Raw genomic sequence first — 12601 nt, 5'->3', positions numbered from 1 at the left:
GAGGGCCGCAACTAAATCATTGGATATTGTATTTATCTCATTAGTGCTGCCCCCTTACAAGGATGAGAAGAAAAAAACCAGAAGAAGGAGAAGCTAACAAAGAGAGATGAAAGGGAGGGAGAGGAGAAACGATGGTGAGGGAGGGTGTTCTGTGACCCTAGATCAAAATTGGAGGCTCTGATACCATGTTGGTAGAATCGTGGGTGAGAAAGAGAGAATGAGAGAATAGAATGTTGTATTTCATTGATAGGTAAGCCCCTCTATTTAAATAAGAGGGGAAAGTTACAAAGGACTGAACTAGGCAATGTGGGACTAAAACCCACATAGCCAACTATAGACATAATAACCCCTAACTAGCTAACTCTATAAGAGCAGCCACTTAAACCAAATAACATAGGAATAAAACTACCCCAAAAGGACCAGAATACCCCCACGGTATTCTGGATTACATATTCCAACAAAATTCTAAAACCCCTCTACCCCACTCTCTTGCCACTATGTCTGATCTCACTACAACTTCGTCTCCATCAGATGGATCTGTTCATCCTTTCGCTGCTACTACTATCAAGTTAGATGGGACTAATTACCTGATGTGGTATGGTCATGTTCAATGGAGGCCTATGGACGCCCCAGTAAGGAGGAGTGATATGATTCCGATTGAAGGAGCTTAAAGAGCTAGGGGTAGGCCTAAAATGACCATAGGAGAAGTTGTGAAGGACATGAAGTGTTTAGATCTTGTACCGAGTATGAACTCGGATAAAGCCTGTTGGAGGGCAAGGATCCATGTTGCAGACCCCACTTAGCTGAGATTCTCCTGACTTGCTGGGCTAGGCCTCCTTTCTCTTACTTTCATCTGTCATTTTGCTCTCTATTTTCTTCTAATAGGTAGTTCTTCTTTCCCTTATTCTCTAATTCTCTTCTTTCTTCTTCTTTTCTTCTCCTGTGCTGGTTAACTTTATGTTGCTTTGTCACATCTATCACATAGGCAGCTGATTTGGCCATTCTGACCATTGCCTAGGTGGGTTGCTAACTTGCTATCTGGATTGATCATGTGTCAATTCTCATGGTCCATCTTAACCACAGCCTATTATGTATTAAATCTTTTCCCTTGAATTTTCGACAGTTCAGTTATCTTCAAAGATTCGATTCTTAACCTTTTCTTTAAAGCTTTATTCCTCCATGTAGCAAACATTCATTTGGACTGAAACTCACCACAAAGTATGGGAAGTATGGGTTGAGGTGGACAATGTTTCCACAAAGTTTTTGAGCCAGCTAAGCCACCACATGGCATAAAAACCAAGATCCATGTAGGATCCACTCCAAATAAAAAACATAATAGTGAAAATATTATAACAACAATAATAATAGTAATAATAACAACAATAAAAAAAGAAACAATCAACTAAGAATATGAAAGAACTTTCATTCACCTGTAATCCCAAGAGGTACCAGCATGACCCGACAACATGCCCAGCCAATACAAATATGAGAAGATTAAGAACAAAGTTTGCCCATGCTGATTCAAATATGAAGCCGGTCGAAGACTGACCAGAAGCCAAAGGCAGAAACCTGAAAAATCTGGGTATGTATTGAAGAAGAACAGAGGCCCTTAAGAGATTTTTTGCATAGGTCGCTGATCCGAGGTATTTAGGCAAGACCAGCAATATCATGATCTGCACAAGGACATTGAGAAAAAAAACATTTCAATAAGAAATTGAAAATAGGATATGTATGTAGCATTCTAAGCATATATAATAATTTTGCACAAAATTTGTGAATGCTCAATAGGAACCACATATGTAGATGTTCTCCACAATGCCTATATATAAATTATTTGCATGTATATTTGATAATTTTGTGTGTTCAGATCATGTTTGGCAAGGGAATCCAGAAGCTTGTTGGGGCTTTCTAGAATACACAAGAAATTAATAGGCTCACCTCTAACCAGCTACCTGCCATGGTTCTTGTTATCGAGATTTATGTAATCTCGATATTAGCTTCTATAGCTAATATTGAGAAGTGTGAGGAGGGTAGATTAGTAATCTGTTTTATTTCTTGTATTTTTCTGTTTTCCTGTTTTGCCCTTAAGTGGCTATTTATTGAAGATTAGAGGGAGATTACACTCATCGTGTAACTTCCCAAGTTGCGCATCTCCTCTTCTTCTTCTTTTTCTCTTATGATTGACATGGTATCAGAGCTATAAGCACTGTCACAGATTTCGGTGGGATTTTTCTTCTCCTTTCTACAGCCTGCAATTGAAGATTGAAGTGTGTGAGAAAAACTTGAGGGCTTGCGGTTTCTTCTACCTTTTGTTTGAAGGGGTGCAGCACCCTATGCTGTATTTTGGGACAGTTTAGAGACTAGTTCATGGTATAAATTAAGAACTAGGTCTCCTTTTCTGTTTATGGATTTATTTTGTGAAGCTGGATGGAGTAAGGATTGCATTGGAAGCTGAAGATTAAATCGACAGCACTTGTCAGGGTTCTCTGGGATTGATTTTTTCAGGAAGAGAAAATCGATTTTTTTACAGGGTCTTTTGGATTGATTTTTTGGATCCTATTTGTTTAATTGGATTTTTGGAGGTTATACTGGACTGTTTCGGCTATTGTTTGGAGGCAGAATTTGGGAGCAGATATTTTGTGGAAGCAGATTTTTGTGGGAGCACAAATATTTTTTGTGGAAGCACAATTTTCGTAGGGAGCAGATTTTTCTCTAGGAATTGATCTCTTGTCAGGGTTTTGTGATTCAACTTTAATCTCTTGTTCTTACATCTTTACTCCATCGTTTGATCTTGCATAATGGGTGATACTTCGAAATCAGTGATGACAGAAGTTTTCTCTTCCTCCTCCAATTGTTATATTGAAAAGAAATTGGAAGGGATTACCAACTTTCAACAATGGCGGAAAATTGTTAAGTTGGTTTTGACGGGACGTGATCAGCAGGATCACTTATTTAAGATTAAGCCTGATGATGACCCCTTATGGGACACTGTTGATGCTAGAATCTTGGGACAGATGCTGAATTCTATGGAACATCAGATTGTCGATTTGGTGACACACATCGATACTATTAAGGAGTTGTGGAAGTACCTTAATGTTTTGTATTCTGGACAAAACAACCTTTCCCGCATTTATGAGTTGTCCCAGGAGTTCCATGGGGTAGATCGAAAGGGTCTTCCTTTGACCAAACACTTTGATGATTTTAAAAGGATGTATGAGGAGCTTAATTCCCATTAGTTCTAATGTGGAAGCAAAGCAAAGTCAGAGGGAGCAGCTTGCTGTTATAGGATTTTTGGGAGGACTTGGGAAGGAGTTCGATTCAGTCTGTTCCCAAATTCTTGGTGGTGAGAAGGTAGCCACATTGTCTGAGACTTTTTCCAACGTTCTACGTGTCTCCCGTGAGACTACTACTACTGTTGATAATTCGGCCTTGGCTTCTTTTCCCTAGAACCGTGGGCCCAATGGTGGGGCTGGTACTGGTGGTAATGGTAATAGTGGTGCTGGTCGTGGTCGTGGTGGTGGGGCTGGTTCTAGTAAACCACCTATCTTGGGTACTCAGAGTGTTCCTAATGGTTTGGGGAAAGTGAGGACTTATCAGCATTGTGGTAGTCCAGGACATATCCAACGCTTTTGTTGGAAACTTCATGGCAAACCACCTCAACAACAGTTTGCCAATTCAGCTACCACTACTGAGTCTACAGTTTCTGCATCTCCATAGCCTGAGGGTAAGACCATGAAGATGTCTAATGAAGAATATGCCCGTTTTACACAATTTCAGATTTCTCAATCAGCCTAGCCTCCAACCGCCACCTTTGTTCAGACAGGTAATGCTACTGCCTGTATTTCGACTGCTACTCCTCGTCCCTGGATCATTGATTTAGGGGCATTGGATCACATGGCTGGTGTCTCAGGTATTCTTTCTTCCTTCCAAAAATCTTCATCTAGTGTTACTTTAGCTAATGGTTCTGTTAGAAGATGAGAGAAGAGAATGAGAGCTGAAATGCTTGAGTGAGTTGTGTCTCTCCTCAGCCCTCTATATATAGATTTCATTAATAGGAACAGAATTACAAGTATACCCTCCATAGCCAACTATGATAGCTAAGGAGAGAAATAACATACAAAATAACAAAGAGAAATGCCCAAAGTACCCTTATCGGGTTACATAACTTAACACTCCCCCTCAAGTTGGTGCATACATATCATGATGCATGCCCAACTTGACTAAACTAGGGTGAAACAGCTTTCCACTTAGCTCTTTGGTGAAGACATCCACAAATTGATCTCCTAACTTCACAAAGGGTACAGATCTGCCCACTTTCTAACTTCCTTGATGAAGTGTCTGTCGATCTCCACATGCTTAGTACAATCATGTTGCACTGGGTTGTGAGCAATGTTGATTGCCGCTCTGTTGTCACAGTACAACATCATTGGATGATGAACAGAACCACCAATATGCTGGAGCAAACTCTGAAGCCATAATAGTTCACATATGCCCTGGGCCATGGCACGAAATTTTGCTTCAGTACTAGACCTAGCCACCACATTTTGCCTTTTACTTCGCCACGTGACAAGGTTACCTCCGACAAAGGTACAATAGCCTGAAGTGGATTTTCTGTCAGGGTTACCACCCCAGTCAGCATCTGTGTAAGCCTCAACGCGGATTAGATAACGCCGTCATCTCTTCCATCATTGCTGTCTTCCACTTTGGATCTGATTGCCTCCTGCCATTTTTGAGGAATAGAAACAGAGGAAAGAGAGGACACAAATGCTTAATAGGAAGGGGACAAAGCATCATATGAAACAAAATTGGTGATGGGATGTTGGGTGCAAGATCTAATACCTTTACGGGTAGCTATAGGTAAACCAAGAGAGGGATCGTTACCAAGTAACACAGCGGAATCTGGATCTGGATCAGGTTCTGACGGTTGGAGAAGTGGTATAGTAGTGATAATCTCAACTTGCTCTTTGTGTTTTCGGCTGAAGACTTGATCCACAGGAATTTGATTCACATGTCTTCATTTCCCCTGAACAGGAGGCACCCTAGAGACTGAAGAAGGAGGTTCCCCCTGAAGAGGAGCCGAAAGGATGGAAGAAGACTCCCCCTGGATAGAAGCTGGTAGAAGATCAGGCACATCTTCAAATACTGGATCATCATGTTCCCCCTAAAGAAGTGGTTGAGAATAGTATGCCAAGGATTCATGCAAGACAATGTCCATGGTAACAAATGTACGCCGAGAAGGGGGATGATAACATTTGTATCCCTTCTGGGTGGCGGAGTAGCCTAAAAAATACAACGAATGCTCCGAGGATCAAGCTTACCATGAAGATGATGATTGCGAGCAAAGCAAACACAACCAAAGATTTTTGGGGGGACCACAAAGGAGGAAGAACCTTGAAGGTGGTCAACAAGAGTATGCCCATTAAGGACAAGGGTAGGCATACGGTTAATGAGGTAGGCAGCAATAAGTATGGCATCAATCCAATATTGAGGAAGAACCTGTCGTGCAAACATAATGGCCCGAGCCACTTCCAAAAGGTGGCGATTTTTCCATTCAATGACTCCATTCCGGGCAGGAGTGTCTACACAGCTGGTCTGATGGATGATGCCATTCTTAGCCAAATAGGCTTGAAATTGACCTTCCATGTATTCTCTGTCATTGTCACTCCGCAGAATTTTTAATTTGGCATTGAATTGGGTCTAAATCATACAATGGAATAGCTGGAAACATCGAAAAACCTCACTTTTGTGCTGCATTATATACACCCAAGTGGTCCGAGTAAAGCAGTTAATGAAGGAAACCATCTATAACCATAAATGGAAACACCAAGGGCAGGGCCCCACACATCCGTTCGAACTAAAGCAAAAGGAGAAGTACTTCTTTTATTGATTAGAGAGTAAGTAGAACGAGTCTACTTAGCCAAGACAAAGGCTTCACATAAAAACTCATCCTTGTTACAATCTTTAACTAACTGAGGAAACACAAAAGCTAAAGTTCTCAAAGGAGGGTGACCAAGCTAACAATGCCACAGATGGAGATCCGAAGAAGTTGCTGAATGTAATTGATGAGCAGAAAAGGAAACTATTGGTGGACAAGTCTGACCCGTGTCGAGTAGGTAGAGACCCCCATGTACCTTACCACCCCCAATCGCGTGGCCTTTCTCTAGATCCTGTATGACACAACGAGAAGGAAAGAAGGTTATTTTGCAGTTCAAATCTTTGGTTAGACTACTAATGGAAAGAAGATTAGTAGGAAAGGAAGGAACATGCAAAATAGAATTTAGGGTATGGTAGGGGAGCAGTGAATGGAACCCTTTCCATGAATGGGAGAAAGGGAACCACTCACTACCCGAATAGTATCTCTGCCAGAACAAGGAGAATAATGATGAAATACATGAGAGGAGCCAGTCATGTGGTCAGTGGCACCGGAGTCTATGATCCAAGGACTGGAGACTGCCGATGCACATTGACTACCGACCTAAATACCTTAGGTAAAGTAAGAACCAGATGCGGCAGCAGATGCCATGGAAGGTGCAGCAGAAGATGGTTGGAGCATGCAACGGAGGGCTAGCATCTCATCTTGAGAAAAACCAGTGTCAGCAGAGGGAACTGTAGCAGTAGGAGCAGCAGCCTCAGTCAGATTTACCCTCAGTTTGGGCTTCCCCTTGCCTCGTTGCGCCTCAAAATCAGCAGGTTTCCCATGTAATTTCCAACATTAGGCCTTGGTGTGATAGGGCCTGTGACAGTGCTCACACTTGACAGGCTCTTTGGAGGCAACATTTCCACTGTCAGTAGTGGTAATAGGATCAGGGGTCGAAGTAGTCTGTAGTGGTAATAGGATCAGTGTGAATCATGGCAAAGGACTGCTCTAGTGTAGGAAAGGGAGACTGGTTCAGCACTTGTATTTGAATAGGGTCATATTCCACATTTAGACCCGCCAAGAAGTCGTACACACGGATACTGTCGACGTGTTTACGGTAGGTAGCAACATCAGAAGGTGTAGATGGTTGATAAGTGGAGTAATGATCCAATTGTTGCCACAAGCTCTTGAGTGTAGCATAGTATGTGGAGATAGACAACTCCTTCTGAGTGAGCTCATGAGCCTTCTTGCGAATCTCATACACTTGGGCAGCATTCCCAATATGCCCATAAGTCTCCTTGGCGGCACTCCAGATCTGATGGGCTGTACCTAGAAGCATGAAGTTGTCGGACAGATTTGGTTGTAAGGATGCCAACAAGTAAGACATGACCATGGCATCATTGGACAGCCACTTCTCTTGCGGAGACCCAGCTGTAGGTGGCATGTGAATAGTCCCAAGTACATGACCAGCCAGTCCGCGACCAGCAATGGTCAAATAGGTGGTCTGAGACCACTTGAGGTAATTTGTCCCATCAAGCTTGATAGGAGCAGAAAGTGGAAGGAGTTCTGTACGGGGCTGTCCATCTTGTGGAAGGGGCTGTCCATCTTGCCCAGAGGTTGCAGAAGAGGCATCGTTGCCAAGCATGATGATTCAAGAAAGAAGCTTCAACAAACAAGGTAGCAATACAAGGATAGCAATATCCCTAAAAAATCTCTAAGGAAATAAGCTGAAATATGGACCAAGTACTCTTGAATGATGATGGAAGAAACCCTCAAAATTTCAGACCAATTGGAGAAGGAGAGCTATAAGAGGTAATTCATCGAACACTTGTCGAGCACACTTGTATGCTAAAATCGATGGCAGAAAGGGGAAATAGAGAGAACTTGCACAAAAACTTGGAGAATGGGCCTCAAACTTGGATCGAAGACTCTTCTAGTATGTGATAACCACCCCTCAAAAGATCAGCAACAACAGAGAAGTAGAACCCTATATCGATTGAGTGTCAGGGCTTTGAAAAACCTTGACAGTTGAGATCGACTTTAGTCTTGGAGAGCTGTAGCTGCTGTTGTCTTGGATAGCTATAGCTGCTGTTGTAGTGTGAAATAATGGATGATAGGAGCTGTCCAAGGTATGCTAATATGGATCTTCAAGAAGGGGAGACTCGATCTTCACTCTTTGATAAGACTCGATCTCCAAGGTATGAAGACTCCAAAATCGCAGGAAGGGGGCAGCAGCTATCAATCCAAAGGTATGCTTCTAGAACATAGAATGAATGAGGTAGATGAAGGACAGCACAAGATCAATAGATCACCTCATATGTGCTGCCCTTAGTGCAGATGTAGGACCAAGAAGAAGAAGAGAGAAAGCAGTAGAAGAAGGGGCTGTTAGAGATGGAGAGAAACGATGAAGATGGTGGCTGTTCTAACCCTAGATCAGTTTATGCTCTGATACCATGTTAGAAGATGAGAGAAGAGAATGAGAGCTGAAATGCTTGAGTGAGTTGTGTCTCTCCTCAGTCCTCTATATATAGATTTCATTAATAGGAACAGAATTACAAGTATACCGTCCATAGCCAACTATGATAGCTAAGGAGAGAAATAAGAAACAAAATAACAAAGAGAAATGCCCAAAATACCGTTATCGGGTTACATAACTTAACAAGTTCCTTAGCTAACGTAACTAGTACTGGTATTGCACATGTTACACCTTCTTTGTCTTTATCTTATATTCTCTACTTGCCTGATTTCCCAGTCAACCTTTTCTCTGTTAATTGGTTTAACAAATCTCATAACTGTTCTATAACCTTTTTTTTGGATTCTTGTGTATTTCAAGATCTTACGACGAAGAAGATGATTGGTAGAGATCGTGAGTCAGGGGGGCTTTATATACTTGAGGACACTTCATCTATGGCGTGTACCGGTGTGGCGTCACCCCACCAGATTCATTGTCGTTTGGGTCATCCTTCGTTGGAGAGTTTAAAGCTTTTGGATAGTCGGTTTCGGTCTCTTTCTAGTTTGAATTGTGAGTCATGTCAGTTTGAGAAACTTCATCATGTGAGTTACCCTCCTAGAGTCAATAAACGGTCTAACCACCCTTTTTCTTTAGTTCATTCAGATGTATGGGGTCCATGTCCTATCGTGTCTACTTTGGGTTATCGTTACTTTGTAACCTTTGTTGATGACTATTCCAGGGTTACCTGGCTTTATTTAATGAAATGTCGTTCTAAATTATTCTCAATTTTTTGTGCTTTTGTGAATGAAATCAATAATCAATTTCAGGCTCCTTTGCGTATTCTTCGTAGTGATAACGCTAAGGAATATTTTTCTACCCCCTTTTCTGAATTTATGGTTCATTGTGGCATTATACATCAGTCCTCATGCACTTACACGCCACAACAAAATGGTGTAGCTGAGAAGAAGAATAGGCATTTAATGGAAGTTACTCGTTCTCTATTATTTTAGATGAAGGTACCAAATCTTTTTGGGCAGATGCTGTTTTGACTTCCTGTTATCTCATTAATCGCATGCCTTCTTCTGTTTTACATGGTGGTATTTCCTTTTCTTTGTTATTTCCTTTTATGCCATATTTGTTTTACCACCACGAGTATTTGGCAGTGTTTGTTTTATTCGTGATCATCATCCAAGTGTCTCCAAGTTGGATCCTAAGGCTCTCAAGTGTATGTTTGTTGGGTATTCTCGCACTCAAAAGGGTTATCATTGTTATTCTTTTAAGTTGCGGAAATATTTTGTTTGTTACTACTGATGTTTCTTTCTTTGAGTCTATTCCCTATGATAGTTCATCTTTTACTGTGTCTGACTTGGATGATGATCTTCCCGTTTCCATTGTTCAGTCTATTGTTCATCCTGTTCCGCAGGCTGCCTCATCACCGGCACCCCCACCTATTGTGTTTAAACTGCACCAATGGAAAGTATGTACTCGGACCCCCACTACTGCGATTTCTGACACATCTGCTTCTTCGCCGTCAGATCCTGAGATAGGTAATACTCCTCCTTTGGAACCTTCTTCTGATCATGATCTTCCTATTGCTCATCGTAAGGGTATTTAGGCTTGTACTCAACACCCCATTTCTAACTTTGTTTCCTATGCTGGTTTGTCTTCCACCTTTCATTCTTGTTTACAAACTGTTGAAAATCACCATGTTCCTAAGTCTGCCGCAGAAGCATTGTCCAGTCCTGGTTGGAAGGCTGCTATGAATGAGGAATTATTGGCATTGGAAGACAATCAGACTTGGGATCTTGTGCCCTTACCCTCAGGTAAATCTGGTAAATCTGTTATTGGTTGTCGGTGGATGTATGTGGTGAAAGTGAACCCTAATGGATCCTTGGCTCGTTTGAAGGCCCGTCTTGTTGCGAAGGGTTATGCCCAAGTATATGGGGTTGATTACTTGGATACATTTTCTCCTGTAGCGAAGCTTACTTCTGTTCGCATTTTGATTTCTCTTGCTGCTACTTACCATTGGCCTTTGTATCAACTCAATATCAAGAATGCATTTTTACATGGGGATTTGACTGAGGAAGTTTATATGGAGCAACCTCTTGGGTTTGTTGCTCAGGGGGAGTCTGGCTTGGCGTGTAAGTTAAAGAAGTCTTTGTATGAGCTGAAAGTCTCATAGGGCCTGGTTTGGCAGATTTACTGAGGTTGTGTTAGAGTTTGAGTTGACACAATGTGGTAGTGATCATTCTGTGTTCTTTCGCCACTCTGGTGCAGGGAAAATATTTCTTGTGGTTTATGTAGATGATATAGTCATTACAGGAGATGATGGTTCTAGTATTGCAGATTTGAAGGCACAATTGCAGCAAAAATTTCAGACCAAGGATCTAGGTAAGTTGAAGTATTTTTTGGGTGTGGAAGTTGCTCAGTCAAAGAAAGGAACCTTGCTCTCATAGCGAAAATATGTATTTGATCTTCTCTTAGAGACAGGAATGTTGAGTGCTAAACCTCTAGATACTCCTATGGATCCCAATCTAAAGCTTACTGCTGATGATGGTGATATTTTGCCTGATCCTGAGAAGTATCGAAGGCAAGTTGGGAAGTTAAAATACCTAATAGTGACTAGGCCGGATGTAGCCTTTCCTGTTAGTATGGTGAGTCAATTTTTGTCTACTCCACGGACATCTCATTGGGAGGTAGTTATGCATATCTTACGCTATCTTAAAAAGGCTCTTGGACGTGGTCTTCTATACAATGACCATGGCCATAGGTGGATAGAGGGTTTTTCAGATGCGGATTGGGCAGGGTCTCCAGTTGACAGGAGATCTACTACATGCTATTGTATGTTTGTTGGAGGTAATTTGGTGTCCTGGAAGAGCAAGAAACAAACAGTAGTTGCTCGTTCCAGTGCAGAGTCAGAGTACAGGGCTATAGCACTCGCTACCTGTGAGTTGATGTGGATAAGACAGTTGTTGGTTGAACTTGGTTTTGTTGAGGATTCTCCAATGAAACTGTGGTATGACAACCAAGCAGCTGTCCATATTGCTTCAAATCCTGTGTTTCATGAAAGAACGAAACACATTGAAGTTGACTGTCATTTTGTTCGAGAGAAGCTACAACAAGGTTTAATTTCTCCTGGTCATGTACGTACAGGAGAACAACTTGCAGATGTGTTCACAAAGTCTTTGGGAAGTGCAAGAGTGGATTATATTTGTAACAAGTTGGGCATGATTAACATCTATGCTCCAGCTTGGGGGGGACTTTTATTGAGATTTATGTAATCTCGATATTAGCTTCTATAGCTTATATCAAGAGGTGTGAGGAGGGTAGATTAGTAATCTGTTTTATTTTTTTATTTTTCAGTTTTCCTGTTTTGCCCTTAAGTGGCTATTTATTGAAGATTAGAGGGAGATTACACTCATCGTGTAACTCCCCAAGTTGCGCATCTCCTCTTCTTCTTCTCTCTCTCGATTTCCCTTCTTCTTCTTCTTTTTCTCTTATGATTGACAGTTCTGTACAAAGTCCTAGACCAACAAGTCCTCTTAGTGGACAAATACATATTTCAACATAACATGACAATGCACAACTTCGACCCAGAACTCAGAATACAATGGATTCATTGCATAGGATAAAGTGAAGACTTCTTCATTCCCAATGACAGGTGATATGTTAAGTGGCCAGCTTTTGATATAGGGCAGCCACAGGATGAAAGGATATTGCACAGTTGAGGCAGAAACAGGGTTCAACAACAGTAGTAGCCTTCCAAGGAGTGAAACCAATGCAGCCACAAGCCAAACAAGGTTGTCGGCTAGGATAAGTTGAAAGCAAATATTGCTGTAAATACCATGAAGGTTAAATAATAATCCACTTTTAAGAATCAGCTTCAGTTAAAAAGATTTTGGCTTGAATAGAAGGTTGAAAGGTATATGTAGTGGTTGTGCTTAAGAATAGGCTTCAGTTTCATTTTTCTCCTAGCATCTGTTTTCAGCTTCAGTTAAAAAGATTTTAGCTTGAATATAAAGGTTGAAAAGTTTATGTTTAAAAAAAATATAAAAGGACAGTTCAAGTAGCACTAGGAGCACCGAAAAGAGAAAGTCGATACATCAATGGAATAGGTAGGGTTAATGGAATTAAGGTTTTGTCAAGTTAGATTAGAGCTTTAATGGTAGGTGTGACAATATAGAGATTAATAAACCGGCAATATAAGCAATAAGAAGAAGAGAAGAGAGGATGAAGAAACTCTGTAATATAGAAAAGAGCAGAGCGGTGTAGCTTTCACTCACCCACTAATC

The 12601-nt window shown here is 41.3% G+C and overlaps 1 protein-coding gene across 1 annotated transcript in view; it reads right to left on the bottom strand.

The window, feature by feature from the left end:
* LOC122664251 (probable cyclic nucleotide-gated ion channel 20, chloroplastic) overlaps positions 1 to 12601 on the bottom strand; it is a 144728-nt gene that overhangs the window by 83918 nt on the left and 48209 nt on the right. Inside the window, exon 7 of the mRNA XM_043859997.1 lies at positions 1431 to 1673. Within this exon, the coding sequence (XP_043715932.1) occupies positions 1431 to 1673 (243 nt within the window). The remainder of the gene's footprint in view (positions 1 to 1430; positions 1674 to 12601) is intronic.

Source organism: Telopea speciosissima, chromosome 6 (genome assembly GCF_018873765.1).
Source record: "Telopea speciosissima isolate NSW1024214 ecotype Mountain lineage chromosome 6, Tspe_v1, whole genome shotgun sequence".
Taxonomy (NCBI): domain Eukaryota; kingdom Viridiplantae; phylum Streptophyta; class Magnoliopsida; order Proteales; family Proteaceae; genus Telopea; species Telopea speciosissima.
The sequence above is the reverse complement of the archived record's forward strand: the minus strand, read 5'-3'. Positions and strand labels throughout refer to the sequence as shown.